This window comes from Mugil cephalus, chromosome 4, assembly GCF_022458985.1.
Source record: "Mugil cephalus isolate CIBA_MC_2020 chromosome 4, CIBA_Mcephalus_1.1, whole genome shotgun sequence".
NCBI classification, from domain to species: domain Eukaryota; kingdom Metazoa; phylum Chordata; class Actinopteri; order Mugiliformes; family Mugilidae; genus Mugil; species Mugil cephalus.
In genome coordinates this window covers 16,126,530-16,147,632 of record NC_061773.1, presented here as the reverse complement: position 1 = coordinate 16,147,632, position 21,103 = coordinate 16,126,530, and the positions used below count along the sequence as shown (strand labels likewise).

At 39.4% G+C, this 21,103-nt stretch overlaps 1 protein-coding gene and 1 non-coding gene across 4 annotated transcripts in view; one reads left to right on the top strand and one right to left on the bottom strand.

Moving 5' to 3' along the window:
- raly (RALY heterogeneous nuclear ribonucleoprotein) overlaps positions 1–21,103 on the bottom strand; it is a 119,185-nt gene that overhangs the window by 8,397 nt on the left and 89,685 nt on the right. For all 3 annotated transcript variants that reach the window (XM_047584125.1, XM_047584124.1, XM_047584126.1), the window contains exons 5-8: positions 13,164–13,327; positions 8,319–8,438; positions 3,591–3,784; positions 1,503–1,550 (exon numbers count right to left, since the gene is read on the bottom strand). In XM_047584125.1, coding sequence (XP_047440081.1) covers positions 1,506–1,550; positions 3,591–3,784; positions 8,319–8,438; positions 13,164–13,327 — 523 coding nt within the window. In that variant the 3' untranslated portion in view covers positions 1,503–1,505. The remainder of the gene's footprint in view (positions 1–1,502; positions 1,551–3,590; positions 3,785–8,318; positions 8,439–13,163; positions 13,328–21,103) is intronic.
- On the top strand, positions 11,440–11,513 carry trnai-aau. The gene has a single exon. It is a non-coding gene; the product is annotated as a tRNA-Ile (tRNA).

The following is a 21,103-nucleotide window of genomic DNA, read 5'->3' as shown; positions in this document are numbered from 1 at the left end:
TTCAATTACTACACTAAACTAATATCGACTGATTAGGTCAAACATAGTCACAGTAGGTGCAATCCTATGTATTCATGCATTTAATTATAAGTGAAGTGGATTATTTAAAGAGTAAAATCCATGCTTTGATGTTCAGTAAAAACCCGATAATTACTGGAATTGTAACAGAAAATTTAATGAATAGTACATGTACCTCAACATAAAATAAAACATGTCAGGGTTCATGTAATTCAGCATTTTTTAATTCAACATTTGAATATGGACGACTCTTTGCACACACAATTCCTTCCTTTCTAAAATATCATATATATTAAAAAAAATTGAAACAAATTATAGAACCCTTCATGAGTACGTCCCTGTGACGTCACAATGTTAACTGGAGGCAAAACAGAGGGAAGCTTGAGGCAACGCTGTCACTTTTAACCATGAAAATGTCTTCTTGCTGTATTTTTTGGTGTCAAAACTGATAAATCAAAAACACTAACCTGGAGTTGTATCACATACCAGCCGCTGCAGTCGTAGACTACTTTGGTTTGACTTTGGTGATTAAAAGAAAGGACTGTAGTGAGACAACAATGAGCACGCTTCTTTTCAGATAAGATTAATATGTAATGCATCATCAGTTTCCCTCTGAACAATATTATGAGTTAGAATAAATCGTGAGTGAAATTACATTAAGTTCATGCTTATTTAGGGGATTCTTATTACATGTTAATGCTACATGTTTCACATTAATGCTAATGTTAACCGCGAGCTAACGCAACGTTACTTTGGTGTTTCGCGTCCAAGCAGAAGTTGCATTTACTACTTTACCCTCCTCAGTGATTTCACTTACTTCATTTAGTATCTTTGTTGAAGAAGCTCAATTGATAAAAACAGACCAGACTTCGTTCCCTCTGTGTCCTCATTTGGTCAAATCCTCCATCCAGTGAGTGAGGATGTAGGGGTCGGTGAATATAGTGCCATCAGTCAGAGTCAGCTTTAGTTAACAATAACACTCACGCTCTCGGAGAGTAGGCGTATTAGTATATTCTCTACAATATAATATAAAACAGTCCACTGAAATATGCTAACCGCCGTTTACAGGCTATAGTGTTTGAGATGTTCGGCATCCAGTTAAGCCACGCCACTCAAATAACGCCACATTGTTTACAAACCGTGAAGGGGTCTAGAGAAAATATGACTGCAAAGTTCTTTTTATCTCCTCAGATATTGTCTTTGCTCTGTACTGTATTTCTGTTTTTAATATGTCAAGAGTTGAAAAGGAGAAGATGCTTGAAATAGGAAATTCTAACTTTCATTATTAGCTTTGCATTTTTCTGTGTTCTTCTAAAACCTTCAGAATTGTGGTTCACCGTAGCTAGATTTCAGTTTGTGAAGTGACAGTAGTAACAAAGACAACTCAGTGTATCTTTGAATATGCCGCAGTGATGCAGGCAGGCTTCTCCTGAGTGTTCAATAGCAAATATTCAGTAAAATCAATTTTTTAGTGCAGCGCTCACCTCTCATGGGTGAATGGAGTCCATCTCTGATGATAGGCGACTGTTCTCCTGAAGAAAACAACACAACAACAAGACGGAGTTAAATTGCAGACACAAGACACAATGAAATAGGCTCCAGATTATTATCTGCAGTTGTAGTTAAAATTAGGAGAAGGGTGGGATTCAGAATACTTTTACACATACTGTATGCTTATATTGAACCAAGTATCACCTGTGAGGAGCAGGCGTCACCAAGATGCTTCAGAACTCCAAGATACAGACAGAACGGAGCATCAAAAACAGTGGAGTATATGCGGAAGGTATTATAAGCATATGCTCTATAGCGAGCGGTACACTCTACCTATATTACGTAATGCAAATAATCCATCAAGCACAGACAGTAGACCTGCTCTGAGCAACTTGCTACCTGTTTTTCACGCCTGCCTACTATAATAAGTTAGTGTGCTATTTTTCCTCCTCTTCAGACATAACAATGTGTCAGAACTGGGAAGCTGGAACTGTGGGGAATGTTTACATTTTAGTTTAAAAGAATTAATGAGCAGCAGGAAACAAGATGTTTGCCAGTTTATTCCTTCGTACCATGACAAACTGGCAGCTACACTGCAATGATCCCGTAATCAAAAACACATCATCAGTTTCACAATGTACGCTTAAAGATCAAGATACAGCCTCACACAAAGTTTAACTATCATGGAGCCCTCCAACAGATGCCTGCATTTTGTTGTCATTGTCAATGTTAATGGCAGTCTCTTTGTGAAGCACAAATTAAAAACAACAAATGTTGACCAGTACACTGATGTCTCTATAAAACTGTGAGTGACTGCGTTTAGATGGACTCTAGAGGTTGTAGCTCCAGTGAACTTGTCAGTTTGTCATGACGCTTTAAGCATCATGTGGACTAGTCACTGATCACATGACAACAACAACTTGACGCCTCAGAGAAGACGGGTCAATTCTTTTAATAATTGCAATAATAAATAAATAATAACTAAGTAAATAAATGATTCCCTTATTGATCCCTCATGGGGAAATTCCATCTCTGCATTTTGACACACCATTCAAATCAGAAATCAGAACATAACTGGCTTATGCAACCAATTCAATTTGAACATTTGAATCGATCTGGCCTATTTGGAAGTAAGACGTTTATCAAAACCTTTGATAACCATGTAAATGGTGAAAAAGACACAAAAAATGTTGTCTCTTGTATACCCAAACAACAAAGCTAAGGCACTGGACTTAAGTTTAACACATATCACCACTAGTCCAAGTGACGTCTTCAGTTCTGAAGCCTCTTGGATGAGTGGTGCTAATGTAGAGGTGTCTTTGCTTTGTTTTTGTTTTTTTAATACCCACAAAACTATAACCTGTGGGTGTAGTACTAAAATATACCCCAGAATGGACAGCAGGAGAACAAGAGGAGAAACATTGCCCACAACACTCACATTTTAGCCAGAGAAGACGTGTGGTTTAAAAGAGAAGCAAAGGAAGCCATCTATGTCAAACAGGAAAGTTTCACCCTGTTCACACCTTGAGTTTTGATCATTAATAAGTTGTCACAGTACCGTTCCTTCACTGTGGCAGGGAAACAAATCAATCAGTCTTTCAGAACAGAAGAAGCTGCAAGTCTAGTTGACCTCTTTTAACTGAGAGCCTTCACAGACATTTTTTGGACATACAACAGACACAGTATTTTTTCAGCATTTGCAAAGTTTGCAGAGCTTATAAGTTCCACTAAGGCAGCTCAAAGTTGAGCATCTAATCTCAAAACCAGTTCTTTGCATCTGCAGCCAAATAATAAATAAATAAATAAATAAATGTCCAGGAAAATAAAAATGTTTCCAGAGATGTTTGCCAGTCTAAAACCGAAACCTGCAACCAATATGACCCCGGTGACCCCCCTTGGAGGAGCAGTGATCCGTTTAGGAGACAAGCTACCTCCTCTTAAACCCATCAGCACATTTCTGGGAAAAAGAGATGTACACGTTGACATAAAGTTTATGGTGACTCTCCAGCGTCTGAATTTCTGTTTCGCCAGAACGCATACCTCACGCTTTCTTTCACACATGTTCAGGTGTGAATACACACCATGTGGTTGTGGGCGACATCCTGCGTGTGCTCTCCCTCCTCCTCCTCTTCCTCCTCCTCCTCCTCCTCTTCCTCCTCCTCCTCTTCGGCTTCGCTGTTCTGTCTCTGCTCCTCCCCGTCTTCTAGCTCTGAACTCGATTCCTCCTCTTCCTGCCACGCCTCCTCGCTCTTACACTCCTCTGCCTTGATCAGATCTGCACAGAAACACAGAAACACAAAAACTCAAAGAAAACATATAACCGTCCTACGAGAACCGATTCTGAAACGGGAAGAACTGATCTGGAAACATCGAATCAATCGCATCCTTCAAGTTGTGCGTTTTGTGGCAGTTCATCGTATAGTTATTATCCGCATGGTATAGCATGGCTCAGTGCAGTCCGTTGGCCGATCTCATCAAAACACATGTGTTAAGGCTCCATTTATCCCACTCCAAAGTAAAAAAATCTCTGGTACCGCCTAGATGCGAGAGCTACATTTGGCAAGATTTCTGCTGCGGGCCTCCATTCAGAAGTCTGGAATTGGGCTACACAGACACGAAGATTCCTCACACTCGGCTGCGTTTCTGAAGCTGCACCCCAGACCCTCCGGGTGTAGTATACAGATTAGGCCCAGAAATATTTGGACAGAGACACATTCTTCATGATTTGGCTCCGCATGCCACGGCACTGGATGTGAAATGAAACAACGGAGATGCAATGCAAGAGCAGACTGTCAGGGTTAATTCAAGGGGTTAAGCAAAAATATCCCATGAAATGCTTAGGGACAGGAAAGTTTCCTCATTTCAGGGGCTCAAAAGCAATTGGACAAATTAACATAAATAAAATGTTCAGTTTTAAGTATTGTTGGGAATCCTTTGCAGGCAACGACTGTCTGAAGCCTGGAACTCATGGACATCACCAAAAGCTTTTGCAGCTGTCTTCAGTTACTTGTTTGTGGGTCTTTCTGTCCTGAGTTTTGCCTTAAGGAAGTCAAATACCTGCTCGATCAGGTTGAGATCTGATGACTGATTTGATCATTGCAGAATATTCCACTTCTTTGTCTTAAAAAAACTCCCCGATTGCTTTTGCTGTATGTTTTAGGTCATTGTTGCTGCATTTGGCTGAATCTGAGGAGAAAATCTCCCTCTATACACTTCAGAATGTATTCTGTCACATCATCAAAAAACATTAGTGACCCAGAGTCGTTGGAAACCATGCATGCCCATGACATCAGACATGCCTTCTGCATACTTTCTTCTTCCCATCATTCAGGTGCAGGTTGATCTTAGTTTCATCTGTCCATAGAATGCTGTTCCAGACCTGGGCTGGCTTTTCCATATGTTTTTTGGAAGTCTAATCTGGCTTTCCTGTTATTGAGGCTGATGGATAGTTTGCACCTTGAGGTGAACTCTCTGTATTTACTGTCACAAAGTCTTTTGTATATTGTAGACTTAACTCTCGGAGGGTGTTTCTTCACTTGGGTGGGTGGTGTGAAGGGGTTTTTCTGCACCATGGAAAGGATCCTGAAATCATGCACCACTGTTGTTTTCCATGGTCGTCCAGGGCCTTTTTGAGTTCGTGCTGAAGTGATGATTTGGCCACTCCTAACACTTCAACCTAACACTTTCTGACGGATTTCTTTTTTTTTCTTTCAATTCTTTTAAGGATAGTCTGTTTCACTTCCACTGAGATCTCCTTTGACTGCATGTTGTGGGTTCACAGCAATAGCATCCAAATGCAAATGGCACACCTGGAATAAACTCCAGACCTTTAACCTGCTTAAATGATGAACGATTAATGAGGGAATAGCCCATGAAATAGCTTATGAGTCAACTGTCCAATTACTTTTGTCCCTTGAAAAAGAAGTGGCTACATGTTAAAAGTTTTAATTCCTAAAGCCTTTCTCCAATTTGGATGTAAATACTCTCAAATTACAGCTGAGAGTCTACACTTTAAGCCCATATTGATTATATAACTATTATATAACTACTTGTGTCAGTGTCCAAATATATATGGACCTAACTATATGAGTTGCTCTTCTACTTTAGGATGTTTTTATACTTTCTTTGATGAGGCTTAAAAGTTTCACTGGGATGCAAAAATGTAAAAAGAAAAAATCCACAAACAATCAAACCTTCATTTTTAAAAACCTATGCAACCTATGCAATGACACTGGAAACCAAAGTGACATAATTACAAGAAAAAACTAAACAAAAACAGAAAATAAAGAATTTAGAATAATCTACCAGCCTTAGTGTGCACAACCCAACACTAATGGTTTTTGATTTGAAATTTCTGCTAATTAATAAGGTTTTCAGAGTAGCATTTATTAGAGGAAAATAATAAATAAATAAAATGCATGGGGGGCTTCTGGTTGATAACAGAGTTACATGACTGACCAATGTGCACCAACCACAATTTTTTCTAATAAAAATCGAAACTTCCCACAAGTCATTTCGAACTGAAAAAAACACTTGGATAAGTAGTGAAACGTCTTCAAGTCCATTCATAACAAGTCCAGTTTCCTCTGTTGATAACTCTGTGTTTGGATAAAATTTGAACTGGATGACTGAGACACCCTTCACTTGATTTGATTACCCTTACGCTTTTAGGTCTTTTTATATCTACTATATTTTCAAAAGTTGGACAGTAGAAACTCTTCGTAGCTGTGACATTGCAATAAAGCAGTGGAGGCTAATCCTGGAAAGTCAGACAATAGATGGTTCCCTATTGCTTTGTTTCATTTTGCACTTCTGGTTTGATGCCAAAATGAAAACAATAAAAATAGAACAATAGAGCAATATGGGTCACTGTAAATTCATCTGGTTTATTTAAATACCGTAACAGTCATTTTGCAACCAGACCCGTCTTGAAGCTCATAATGTTGTGACAAAAGTCAGAGTAAAATGGGCATGTGCAGGTCCAGAGGCCTCCCGATAACCACAGCCTCATGGCAGATGGGAAAGATATTTGTTTCCCTCCCTCTGGGCCTTTTTGGGTGTCCCTATGCTGTCTTTTACGGAACGTTATTATATTTGACACAAGAGTCACTAAAATGTCACGGGCAGAGTGATGACCGCCCCAAACTGACTTTACCACTAATAGACATATGGAAAACACATTCAGTTATATATACGGTACATTTTCAGATTATATACAGTAGATCAAGGCCGCTGATGTTTACAGTATGACTGACAAGCGTCAAATTAATTGTAGTTCTAGGAACTCTTGCATCACACAACCTTGAAGATTGCTTCACAATATTGTCTTTACTCTTGTATTTTGGTATCTGCCTCAGAAACTCCCCCCAGAGCTTTTACACATGAATTAATCATAGAGGTTACTTCCTGCTGTTTGCTGCCATCTAACACCGCGAAAAAAAAACAATGCCTGCACCACAGCTACGTTTTTTCCACAGTCAGACATAACTGAGCCAGTCTGAGTTTAAATGGAGAAATCACTCTTTCTGCTTTATTGCATCAGTGTGCATTATTCTACAGTACATACGCAATTATGGCATATTACGATGCAAATAAATGAGCAATCGCTGCTTCCAAAATAAAACATATCTGCTGCACATATTTTAATGTTCATCAAATGGTGACGATAATATACCAAACTTATTTTTTCTCCTCCGAGTTAACCTGTAACGTGAACGCAATGATATCAGAAGTCTGAAATTTCGAAGTTGGAATTTAGAATTTCTGAGTTTTCGTGAAGGCATCACCTTAGCCGGCGTTCTGTCATCGAAGTCACTGTCTCGGAAAGATGGAGATTAAAGTTATGAAACCAACAGAATTAACTATTATTAAATGTTAGGATGTAAATTTTGCACTTTAATGTAAGAATACAATCTACAGTTGTTCGTGTATAAATTTAAATGGAAGTAAACAGTTAAATTGCTAATCGAATAATTCCTCAAATTAATGTGCCCCACCCCTGGAAAAAAAAGTTCAGGCTCAGGATTTAAAAAAAAAAATTTTAACTCTAAGCCCTGAATATGTTTCATATATAGATGAAATTGCATAATACTCCGGGAGGTCCAATGGTGCGTCTGTTTGTGTACGGATAGATACAAGGGGGCTCCGAGAAAAAAAGGTTGGGAACTACTGCTCTCGAGCGTTGGGGGTAGAGGGGGGACTTCTTCACTGAATCAACAAAAAAATGCAGCACAAAAAGTAACATCGCTTGGACAAGACATATTTTACATTGTTTTCCAAAAAGGATGTGAGAGTTTATCACTGGTCCGCTGACGCCCCTGAAAACCTGGCTTTAAACATGTGCTAGATCCCTTAGCGAAACAACTATTCCAGGAGGCAGTGTTCAAATTACAGGGAGCGCTCTTATCTCCCCACAAATGGGAAATAAGCTCCTAACAAAGCCAGAAAAATGACTGCCAGTTTTCAGCGACCGGCCCCGAGAAGTGTTGCAGTAAATCGTCTCACTAACTCAGCAGGGTTATGTAACCTTAAGGTCAGAGGATGTTTCCAGTACTTTGAAAAGTACGTCGGTTAAATAGTTTATGTTTGTAAGGCCACGTGATTATATTAGACTTAAAAACATTTATCTTGGGGCTTCATATTTAAGCACTGTAAATGTTTCCTTCATCACTACTATGTTACTCACTATACACCTCACTCCTAAACCTCTCGCTATAAACATAATGGCATTAGCATAAGGTTGTGTTTTAGCTGCTCTGGTTTCCTTTGTGATCAGGTAACTCGTGTAAATGTGTGTGTGGGTGTGTTACCTGTAGCGGTGAAGTGAGGGTCTTCTGTGATCTGCTCCAGTCTTCCCAGCAAAGCCTCGATGTTGGCTTTAATCTGAGTCAACTCTGACTTGATCGCCTGAAGCTCTGTGCCTTTCACCGCTGGTAGAGAGAAACAGAGAGAGGAATGTTGGCGATTAGCATGACGGATCAGCAACCAACACTGGAAGTGCGTAAATATTCCTCCAGAGGACGACTCAGCCTTGATGATAATTCAGGAATCTAACAGCATCTCAGGCCGACGTGTACACATTTTACTACTCATGCCACCGACTTCTCTTTTGCTTTTTATCACCTTTATGGAGGGAGTTAAAGCCCAGGTATTTAATTTCACTTTTATTTTTCCCTCAGGCAACCTTAGGGACATTTTTGTCCATTTGGGCAAAATTTTCCTCTTAATTTGACTGCCATTTGGCTGTGTTAGAGCATATGGCACAATTTTTTGTAACAAAGTCTATCTCTACACAAATTTGGAAATGCAAAAAAATATAAATAAAAATTCTAGTCAACAGAACACTGTGGGAAAAAAAATTACCACCCTCCTGTAACCTTAGCAGGCAAAAACATCCATGTTCAAAAACTGCTATAAAAACTTAAAGGATTAATATTTTTTCCTGATTCTTTTCTGCATAAATCACACACAGGCACACACACACCCCATAATAGGGAAATGGGTGAGTGTTGAACACTAAAAATGACAAATTTGGCCATTTTTATCATAAATGAAACCCTACTATTCCAGAATGAATGATTTTATTGGTCAATGGCTGAGAGATCAAAAAAATGTAGTTAATGGAAGTCAATGGGACATTTTTGTCCACCAAGGTTACAAGAGGGTAGTAAATATTACATATGACGCTACACAAAAACTAACAATGCAATCAAATCAGTATTTTAGATAATCTTTGTCATACCCAAGGCCAATTTGAAAAAAATGCCCCATCCACCCAACATTAGGTTTATGAAAAATAACTAATTTTTCATGTTTTTTTTTTTTTTTTTTTTTTTTTGTGAAAACAACAGTGACTTCAAGTAACCAACTGGCATTTAAAGGGTTAAAATTTCTCAAAATGATTGAATTTTTGGTAGTTTTTTTAAAGTGCTGAAGTGGTTTAAGAGATTTATGCAGAAAAAAAAAAGAAAATAAATATTAATCTGTTAAGTTTTTGTAGCGGTTTTTGGACATGGATGTTTTTATCTGCTAAGGTTACAAGAGGGCAGTACATTACAGGATGCCTGGGGGTTAAACAGCATGAAAAAGTGTTGCCATTCATGCATTCATTTCTTTGAAACACTGTTGTGCAGTAAGTATGCACTGAGAAAGGTTTTTAAAACACAGACCATTTATTGTGAAGCATCCATACTCTGCACCATGCCAACAGGTTAAATGCAGGTGGTGGAGCTTTAATGGTCTGTAATGACCCCCCATTTCATTTTCCATATTTAACACCAGCCTGCAGGGCAATCACACCACCATGCCAACAATTTTCCACCCCATGACACCCCCAGGTGTCTTTTGATAGCCCGGCAGGAGGAATGCATGGACTCAATCTTCCACTAACAGCAAAGTTTCACCTTCTGGGAACCCGTGGAAACGCACCAGTTCAGTTTTCTTGTTATTTGCTATAGCTGAAGCGTTGGCATATTAGAAACACCAGGGGAGAAAGTCAGGGAATCACTAAATAACACGAGGAGTCCGCTTTCGGGATTCACAAATATCGATTCCAGATTTAGCCCCAGTGCAGCCAGATGACCTGCTGAGAGATGGATTACCGCCGTGCTCAGTAAATTTTAGACAACTTACTCATCCTTGATCAGTCACCCTGGTACATCTGTATTTTCAGCTCAGTGCTCCAAAAAATGCTAAAAAATCTACTTACTGTAAGAACTACTACATTTGTTCCCATTATTCTCAATTTGATTTATATTTAAAAGAAAATGTTGACATATTTTAGTGGAAACCTGATACAAAATACAATATTTATCACTTTATTTGAATGATGTACATATTTTTTTTCCAGTCTCCACTCTCATTCTTTCCTTATTTCTTCCTTTTTTCTTCTCCATCTCCTCTCAGTTGTGCCTCATCTCTATTAGCTTGTTGGTGCAAAACCAACCTTTTTCTGCACAGGTGCATATTTGCAGACTGTGGCTATAAAATTCAACAGCATTAAAATACACAAAGAGTCTTCCTCACCTTCAGATGTGTGCTTCTGCAAAGGGTCTTTATTCTAAAGCAAAACACTTAAAAATCAAATGACATATACTGGAATAATTTGAAGTGATTGAAATCAGATAGCTAATAGATTCTGGAGTTCTGGTCCCAAATGATTTTCTTTAAATGAGACAGAAGTAATTACCACACCCACTTCAACATATCTCAGTAAAATGAAAAGATCAATTTCAAAGTTTAAAGTTGTAGATAGATTGAGGACATTGCAGTTCTCATGTTATTCTGTTAGACAGAATAAAGTTAAACATTATATCATTAGAAAAGAACTGTGCAAACAGCAATAAAAGAATTCGAATTGACGAACCTTCAGCACCAAGCTGCACATCTAACCACTACTCCACAGCTCCCGACAAATTGCAAATCATGAAAACATGAATTGCTTACTGGTAATACATGTTTTCATCCTTCTGAAATGCAATGTGTCACCAGTGGTACTTTAGCACTTTACCGTAATTACGTCCGAAAAAAAATCCAACAGTTTCCTACAGCGGAGAAGTTGCGCTTTACACCCAATAGAGGGTTATTATGGTAAGTTCACATGCACCGCTCCTGGAAAGCTATTACACTCTTACAAGATGAGGTGAACTGTAAACATGGACCAGATTTTGAAAGTTCCAGGTATTTCGGAAAAAAAAAAAATACTTTCACTTTATAATACACATAAAATATAAATATGCCAGCATCAAGAGAAAAGCAGGTCGGCCAAGACTGGAAAACTACTGTTTCTTACAGGTTGAGATGAACCCAGTGATAAATAAATCTTTTAAGTACACTACTGTACTTTTTTAAGTACAGGTTGACTGGGGTCTTTCTGTGTGAGCTGGCATGTTTTCTCTGTACCGCACGGGTCTGAAAGGCCTGTCACACAGAGGCCGGTTAGCTCAGTTGGTTAGAGCGTGGTGCTAATAACGCCAAGGTTGCGGGTTCAATCCCCGTACGGGCCACTTCCCTTTTAAGCAGGACAGATCGTGATAAGGGCTGAAAAGTGGGTGGAAAAACAATCTGAAAACAGGACTAAAAATATTAATTTCGCATAATCAGGGCTTATAGTAATATTTACAGCAGCATTTGATGGAGACAGAACACAACCTCTTTATTCTAAGCTTTCAAAAAGTGAGCGCTGAAGGACAAAAATACAATACTACTGTTCAAAACTATTTGAGATGCAACTTTGATGAGAGCACAGAAAGACACTGAAATCAGTGACATGAAAAGCTGCTTGGTGAGCTCTGCACAGAAAAAATCTGTGCGGGTCAGCATAACTGAAAACTGCTGTTGGTAAAGACAGGTTCAAATGTGAGAGCAGCTGACAGGGCGTCAGCACCTCTCTTCAGATTAAAATGAATGTTTAATGAGCAGAAGGCAAAAATAAAGTGACAACAGTCCCCGATGTCTGAACCCTCCACTGACATGTAAACACCAGACGAGCGGGAGGTTTAAGTCAGAAGATTGATAGAAGGGAAAAGGAAGAAGAAAGACGTGTAGACGTAGAGAAAGTGTTTGATGGCATCAGAATATCAATATGATTCTACTGATACACAAACATATACTGAGTTTAGACTCAGTTTAAACTAGTTTCTTGCACGTAATTTATTGTATTTCCTATTTGCATCTTGAAACTGATCTCAATTCAACTATTTTGGAATGTAACACTTTTTTGTTCAGAATATTTACATTTAAAGATTTTTCTGCATCAGTATTGTTTTGCTAACCACCTCAAAAAGTAAAGAGTAAGAGTTAAATTTTACTTAGTTCCTTTAGTATCGCACAGGACATGTTTTGTCAGTAATGTATTGATGTTGCACACAATGACTGTCTTATGCAAATATAAACACATCTTGCAAAAAAAAAGCAGGTTGAGAATTCACTGCATTCATGACGTAACCATACCAGAAGAGCCCTTTCGTTTATACCAGAGGTATTTTCAGGCCAAGGACCCCAAACCGATGAGAGATTAAGTAGAGACCCCCTACCGACTACATATGTTCTATATTCAACTCAGCCTAGTGCTATTTATAAATATACATTATTGTCATATTAAACTATTCAAATAATACACAGGTTCAAATATTATTTTTTTTATTTTAAACATGTGCAACAGTAGGGTGGCCGTGCAACTGCCAATATATATACATATATACAACCTATATATATACCATGCACTGTTATCTTCTCTTCTGCTAATAGTGTAGCTTGCTTTGTAATTTTATCTTGGGACTGAATAGGCTCTCGGCCAATTGTGGGGGACCTGCACTAATATGCGGCCTCGTGATTGGCTCAGCAGCGATAGGGGCGGGGTCTTCCGTGCGCGGTTGAGACAGCTCCTGTATCGCTGAATGAGTGAAGTGCTGACTGAAAGATAACGTCTCCTGCCTCCATTTAACCCTTTACTAAAATATGTTCGATTCATGTTAATGTGTACTATTAAAATAAATTTAAATTTGCGGGGAAAATTTAAAAAATATATAGAAAATGTCTAATCAACCAAAGATTTTTGCGACGCCCCCTGCAGTACTTCCACGGACCCCCAAGGGGCAGCAGACCCCCTGTTCAAGACCTATGATTTATACATACTGTATGAAGCTGGAACTCACATCTCTGTTTGTTTCCGTTGCTGGTGGGGAGGACTGAGGCGTTACGTGCCAGCAGTTTGACTGGCAGCGATTTGACCCGTCGTACCAGGGGCACCGCCACCCGTGGACGTTTGACCGGCACCACCCGAGGGACTGGAGACACCCTGCCACGGTACTCAAACAACCTGAAGAGAAGGCAGAGGGACAGAGAGGGACGGAAAGACAATGAAGAAGAAGGAGGGGACAGGAGAACAGACAGAGGACAAAGGGAAAGGGGGGTTGAGAAAAAATGAGAAAGGGCGGGGAAATGAAGGAAAGACCTGAGAACTGAGGAGTATGTGAAAGGTTAAAAGAAAGAGGCTGAGGAAAATAAAATAAAAATTGAAGACCACCATCATCATCAATCAAGAATGATTTTAAAATGTTACATTTATTTGGAAGAACTGTATTGTTGGTAAATCAGTATTTAAAACACTAACATTTCATTCTTTTGTTACAGGACGATCCCACATGATTTCACACACTCGGTCGCGGTTGTCAAAACGTCAGGATGCTCACAGCTACAGTTAAAGCCACGCACCATCCACACGGGTCTTGAATTTGACAAGCACCGAGGTTTAAGGATGCCTGGCTCAAACTGTGTTTATTTTGAACCTTTTCCTGGGAGCGTATAATCATCAAAAACCCTTTTAATGTAACAATATCAGCCGTGTAAATCCAGATTCCCCCTTCGCCCGTACTAAATGCTTGGGGGGAAGCTTCTGGGAAAAAACAGCAAGGCCACGTGGCTGCCCTGCGTTATTGCCTTTATGAAGATAAACAGCGTCATTAAAAGTTCAAAACCATTTAATTATTGTTGCGTAAAATCTATACTCTTGATTAACTAGTGCAGAACTCGCTGTAGTTTGCTAATGAAACATCAACCCCTGCAGATTTAAAGCAATGCTTCTCCAGTGTTCACTGAGACTCCAGCAATTTAAAAGATTTAGGGATTTAAATATAAATATATATTCATCTTTTAATGAAAAGCTCTAAATTTTAATTTAATTTCAGATTTTTAAAGAAGGGTTAGGTCAGATTAATCTCACAGGAAGGAGCTCAAGTCTCACCATGCAAGACTGATTTTTTATTGTCTTATGTTGGGTTCAGTAAATATATATCATGTTCGACATGTTAAGAGGGTTGGGTTGAAAAAGCTGCTGAGGCAAATTATATGAACATGAAAGGTCTCCAACCAAGCTGGAATGATATGACGACTTCCAGTGACTTATGAAACATCAGCATGAGCACAACATTTGTTATTGGAGGTGGTTCATGTGGAGGGCTGGGAGAATGTCCTCTTCCAATTATTACATCTACTTGACCATGCTCAATTGAACTGAGGTATATATTGAAACAATAATCTAGTTGTTTTCCTCTCTGTCAGGAAGAATTTGAAGCTGTAATAATAATTCATTCATTATCTTTAACCGCTTACAGACAGGTCTCCAGTGTAGCTCAGGGCTAACACAGAGAGAGACGGACAACCATTCACACTCACACCTACGGCCAGTTTACAATCTCCAATGAACCTCACAAGCTTATCTTTGGATTGGAGTACCCAGAGAGAACCCACGCAGACACAGGGAGAACATGTAAACCCCACATGGAAAGACAACGAACCCAGAACCTTCTTGCTGTGAGGCATCTGTGTAATAATAAGAGCGGGGTTAAAAGGTTACAGAATATTAATTAAAACCTGTGACTATTTCGTTTTTTTATATAATTTAATTCACCATATTTATCTTAAGTTAACGCAAAATAAAAAGCCTGTAGGTCAAGCCAGGACATATTTCAATCATAGGCTGAATAAAAGCCAGATTTCCTCACCCGCTTGTTAAATGTATGCTCAACAATAATAACATAATTAGGCTGCAAATCAGCCAAATCGAGATATTCCTGTAAGATACAGTGGGTCGGGAACGTCTTAATGCATGGAAAGGGCGCTGGTCAGGAACATTCCTGATTACATTACTGATTTCATATTGGACTGCTCTGGAAAAAAAAAAGGGCAAGCAACATTTCAACACAAATGGGAAATGTAATTTAAATATTGAATTTTCCATTCCATTGTATTTCTTGTATATTAAATGACAGAATTGTACATTTTTGTTTAACATTATCAACCCCAGCAGGTGTAGACTTTCCATAGTCGGGGTCATGATACATCAAAAACAAAGGTAAAAGAAATTCAGCTGAAGAAGACAGAAGACTTTGTTATAGCTTTGTTTAGATATCAGGTGACATTCAGTACCACTTTATTCTGGATTTGCAGCACCAGATTTACTGACTCGGGTGATTGTGAGGGGTCAGTTTATTATGCATAGATAGTAAAGAGGTTGGATTACATCCGAAGCAGCTGCACTGATAAATGAACATTTCCTAAAATAGTTGGTTGTGGTACTTAGCCACTGATCCGGTCACCTTGGACATCATTGCAACTATTCCCCTTCCTGAATGATTTGGCTACAACAAAGGAACATTATTTGGGTGGGACTGGTCTGATTTGATATCACTTGAGGTACACTGAGGACAGCGTAAAAATCAAGCATAATAAACTAATAACACTGTCCAAGTTGGATAATAAAACCCTGGACAGCATAATCCAAGTCAGATCACACTGTGACTTAATGTGTGAATAATGTGGGCCCCAAAAAGAAATCTGTGAACTCCAGGTTAGAGTTCGGTCATAGTTAATAAAAAACGTATGGTAAAGTAAAAGCCTCCATTCACTCACATCACAAAACATGTCACAATATAAGATTAGCCAGGGTCATGAAAATTGATGACAGTCTGAGAGACTTGTGTCAAACGTGGTGATTCAGTTCAACCTTTCTGGCAACACTGACCTCCTATCGCTTTACTACATCAAGCTATAGAAATGATGTGGTGCAGCTTTAACCTTCTGGGACAAGCTGCTGCTTGTTTTGGTCTGTTTTCAATAACTACCAGGTCCAAAATCTCCTCTGCACTCTCCCACAGCTTGATGGGAATCTAGATCAGATGAGATCGCTACAGGTTGTCATAAAGTGTGCAGTGTGGTCCGATAATCAACACAGATTATTTGTCCAGATGGCAAGCCGCTCTGCTTCCCTACCATGCGGAAAAAGAAATCATGCTAAATCATATTGTGAAATTTGACAATTTAATTCCACCATTTGGACAAACTGTTCTGCAACAGAGAGGATCTCCAAACCCGGAATTTCCTCTCACCTCAAGAGACAGATAAACTGTGGTTTATGCTCAGGTGTTATTGGTTAGGCTCTTTTAAATGTACAGGAAAATAACAAAAAAAAAAAGGTTAAATAGAAAAAGAAATAAAAAATAAAGTTGAGAATATTTATATTTCCGTCATATTATGTCAAACCTAATCTGCCAAAGAAAAAAGTCTGTGTGAATATTGTGTGTATATCTGTAGAAATACTTATGGGGTCTGGATTGTTTATGGTACATTTGTGGACTAAAAAATGAAAGAAAGGGTGTGAGACAGCCAGCTGCGACGAGTGTAAATCAGCCCCGGAGCTCTGCAGTGCAGCTGGCCAGTGTGTTTCAACAACTGTTAACACAGCGAGATTGTTCACTAAAGCTCAGAAAAACATCCCTGACTGTTGTGTATTGTAGAAGCTCAGTGGAGGGAATGTGACGGCATTAAGGAGATATTTTTCCTGTTTCCTTTACACTGTTAAACTTTAGCGATGCGATGAAGAGCTCAGACCTCAGATTGAACATTAACTCACTTTGCAATAATGTTTTGCAAAAATGTTGTATTTTATTGTATAGACCCCTTCATGGCCTATATGACTGTGACGTCACAATGTTAACTAGAGGCAGAACAGAGGGAAGCTTGAGGGGAACACTGTCACTTTCAACCATAGAAATGCCATTTTGCTGTATTTTTTGGAGCCGAAAAATGAAAAACACTAACTTAAAGTTTTATCACGTACCAGCCACTGCCACTCGTAGACAATTTTGGGTTGGTTAAAAGAAAGGATTGGATTAAACGCGCACACTTCATATCAGATAAGATTAATATGTAATGCATCATCAGTTTAACCCTGGATAACATTATGAGTTACAATAAATCGTGACTGAAATTATGTCACGTTAATGCTTATTTAGGGGACTCGTTACAGGTTAATGCTAATGCTGACCGCGAGCTAACGTTACGTGCGTGTTTCAGTGGTGTCCAAACAGAAGTTGCATCTACTACATTTTCCTCCACAGTGGTTCCACTTACTTCATGTAATATCTTTGTTGGAGAGGCTTCACTTGATAAAAACAGACCAGACTTCGCCCCATCTGTGAACTCCATTCGTGCCAAAATAGCCCACTGAAATATACTAACCGCCGTTTACAGGCTATGAGATGAACAAAATACCTCAAGTTGTTTACATACGTGAAGCGGTCTATACTGTAATTTTTTTATTATTATTTTTTATAAGCATTCTACTGTGCTGTGCATCAAGAAGAGCTATTTGCTTTGCCCTAATTTGATTGGTTCATTCATTTTCTGGAGGGTCGCAGGGTGGTAGTTTATTCCAGCTGTATAGAGGTGGGGTACATCCTGGACAGACCACCAGTCTACCTAACATAGAGAGACACACACCTATGTCCACTTTAGAATCACCACTTAACCTAACAAGCATGTCTTTGAACTGTGAAAGGAAGCTGGAGAGAACCCACAATAACATGTAGACTAATTAAATCAAGGGTCCTCTAAAAATGTGTTTTGTGCTGTACACTGATTATTTTGTGCCCCATGCTAGAAGAGGAGCAATTCAGCTTTTGTTATATGTACATGTAGCTCCAATCTTAAAGCAGACAGTTTGACATTACAAACTTGTTGCATTTCAGGTATTTGACAATTGCAAGACAACACTGTTTGAGAAAATGGGAAGCACCCGCCTTTATGCAGTCATCCGCTAAGTCAGGCTCAAGGACTTTACAACAAAATAGGTCCGTGAGTACCTCCCTACCCTTCGTCATAGCAGACTGCAACAACTGTGATTGGTCCAATGGGCATTTCCTCCCCTTCTGCTTCCTACACTGTCTACGTGGTACTCAGGCTTAGCTCCGGTTCCATTCGCCATGCACTGTTTGAAGTACGAACAGAATCTCAATCTGGTGGCTCAGAAATCACACTGCCCACTAGGGTTTTTTTTGTGACGTTATTAAATTTAATGTTAACGTTAACAGAGTAATGCCAGCGCACAGAACATTGACTAAATTAAAACGTGACAATGTGAGTCTGGAACATGAGACGCCAGCTAATCACTACACAAGAGACCGCTGACAAGATCCATCACGTGATCAAGACAGAGTGATGAATAACTCTTCTGCAACAACTGCTATGTCTACAACCGTAAGAGAGGCGTTTTAAAAAATAAATTTACATGGTTTTCCGTCTTAGGCTACAGACTTATCAATCTTCAGTTACAGATAAACGGAGATACTATCATAACTCCTGGACATTCAAAAACCCGGCAACGCCCTGCAGTATATCGGGGTAGTCCTGGTTTGATTTGTGCTGCCGTGCAGGAGAGCGAAGTCGCATTATCCATTACCGAAATAACGGACTTTATCTGTGCAATGTCATGCTTCAGATTTTGGCACGAAAACAGGGGATATAACTCACATTCCCGAAAAAGTGACAGAAAGGGTTTACAGTGGTTATAAAAAATCCCCGCAGGACTGGAAAGTCCCACGTTAGCTCCAGAGGACACGACATGTGTTCAATAACACCCACTCTTCTTTTTTGGGAGATGGCGAAATGGAGTTTACCCCGTTTCACATCATTAGCCTGTTTTATTTCGAACCAGACAAAGCCTGACACGTTTTGACAGGAGTCAAAGGAGGATGCGGGGGAGTTGTTTTTCACCCACAAGCAGAACCATCTTTTGTGAAACCCAAAACCTCTGTACCACAGACGTTTCCAAACCTCTGCATATAATGACACTTAATAACCCGCGATTGTTTTATTATTTTCAGGGTAAATGCAAAGATAGGAGACAGATACGTGGACATCTGGGATCAAGTAGACGCATCAGCACAGATTCATGTCAGCTGGCCATATCTGTATGTCTGTACACTTTTCAAAGCCCCGAACGCTCGTCAGACTCAGTTGAGATCTAGATGGCTTGGTCCAAAGATTAGGTTGAAGTATGAGGATTGTCAGGAGTGCAGATGCAGCTTCTCCTTTGTACACCCAAAACTGCAGTGCCTTTGATGATGACCTTCACCTGGCCTCATAAAAGAGGTAATGGTTTACACAATGTGACATGACGTGACCGCAGAGGTCAGTTTAAAGGGACTTAAAATGACCAGATGTTACTCAGATAGTCCTTATCAAAAGGCAAGTAAAGGCAAGTAGTGAAAAAAACATGCTCCTAAGGGAGATAATCCTTGGTTGAAAAATATTTGCCTGAGATCTTGTAGGCCGTACCTCTACGATGAAAGACATAAACCATGTTTGCATTAAATCTAGTTAACTGTCAGCTCTGCTGATACCTGATTGCTGTAAGGATTCGTGACATCTTCTAGGGTAACATTACACACATCAAAAAGTTTGTTTATTAGTTAGTACATCAGGTCTGACTCCGGTAGAGGCCTCCACTTGTCCAATCAGTTCCAGTAACTGAGGCTTGACTCCCGAACCTGAAACATTGAATCATGTGGTGAATCCTCATTGCAATCGTCAGACCAGTGGTTCCCAAAGCCTCTCTATGAGGCCCATCTTTTGTAGATAATACAAAATTATATTTTGATATTAGATATTTTTGCCAAATGAACTGGCTTGTCCTACTTTGGATATGCTCTCTCCATGTGGTGTTTTAACCTGTTTTGTTTCAAACTGGCAGAAGCTAATATTTTTTGACACACAACACACTGTGGCCTCTCCTCATTACCCTCCATTGTACTGTTGATGTGCTGTATGCATCGTTATATTTTCTTTTCTTTGTTTTAGAAGTTGCGTTCTGAGTTAATGAAGACTCATCCTCAGCTCCACGTTTAGCCGGAAACCCTCTCACAAACCTCTTCATGGTATGCTAACAGTAGCAGTGAGCAATGAGCAAGCCTCATAATATGTTACAGTGGCGACCCACTACAGTGGAGTCTGAGCAGCCTTAGCCAATGTTAGCTAGCTAGCTGAAGGGTTGTTTTGCCATTTTTGCATTTTTGAACAACAAGTGAGTATTCCCATGACTTACTTTCAGTATTAGGAGCTGTATCATACAATTGCAAAAAATAGGATCTTGACAAACATTTGTTTTAACCCACAGACACATCATTTTAAAAGCTGAGTGTGCAGCACATGTACACCTGCTACAGCTGGTGCGCCATCAACATTGCGTCTGATGTCAAAGACAAATCTGCAGCCTTCCACAAATGAACCGTCCTGCAAATGGATGGGATCAGTCAATGCTCCTATTGTCTTTATAATGAATGATTACAAAGACGATACCAACCAGGTCGTTTCTCCAACGTATCTCAATATACTCATCTTTTAGTGCTCTAACTTACCTCCAGCATTCATAATCCTTTATTACATTACCCTTCAAGGAGTTGAGGTTTCATTCATTAAACCAGCTAAATGTAATATGTCAAAGTCATTTCAGAGGCAATAGCAAATAACGTCTTGTTATTATTAATGAATACATAGATTATGAAAAGCCACATGCCGTTGGGATTTCATAATGGGGCCTGTTTCAACTGACACAGAGAACAGAAAAGCTCTACACGCAATTGCATAATCCTACAACCAATCAGGGCCCAACAATGGCCTTTCTATGATGTGACTGACTACGTCGTCACCATCTAAAGCACACCCAAATGATATGACTGTCAGATTTTTACCAGACATAATCATTCCCAGTGGAGCAACTCCAGACCTACATTCCTCGACAAAATATTTGTGGATAGAG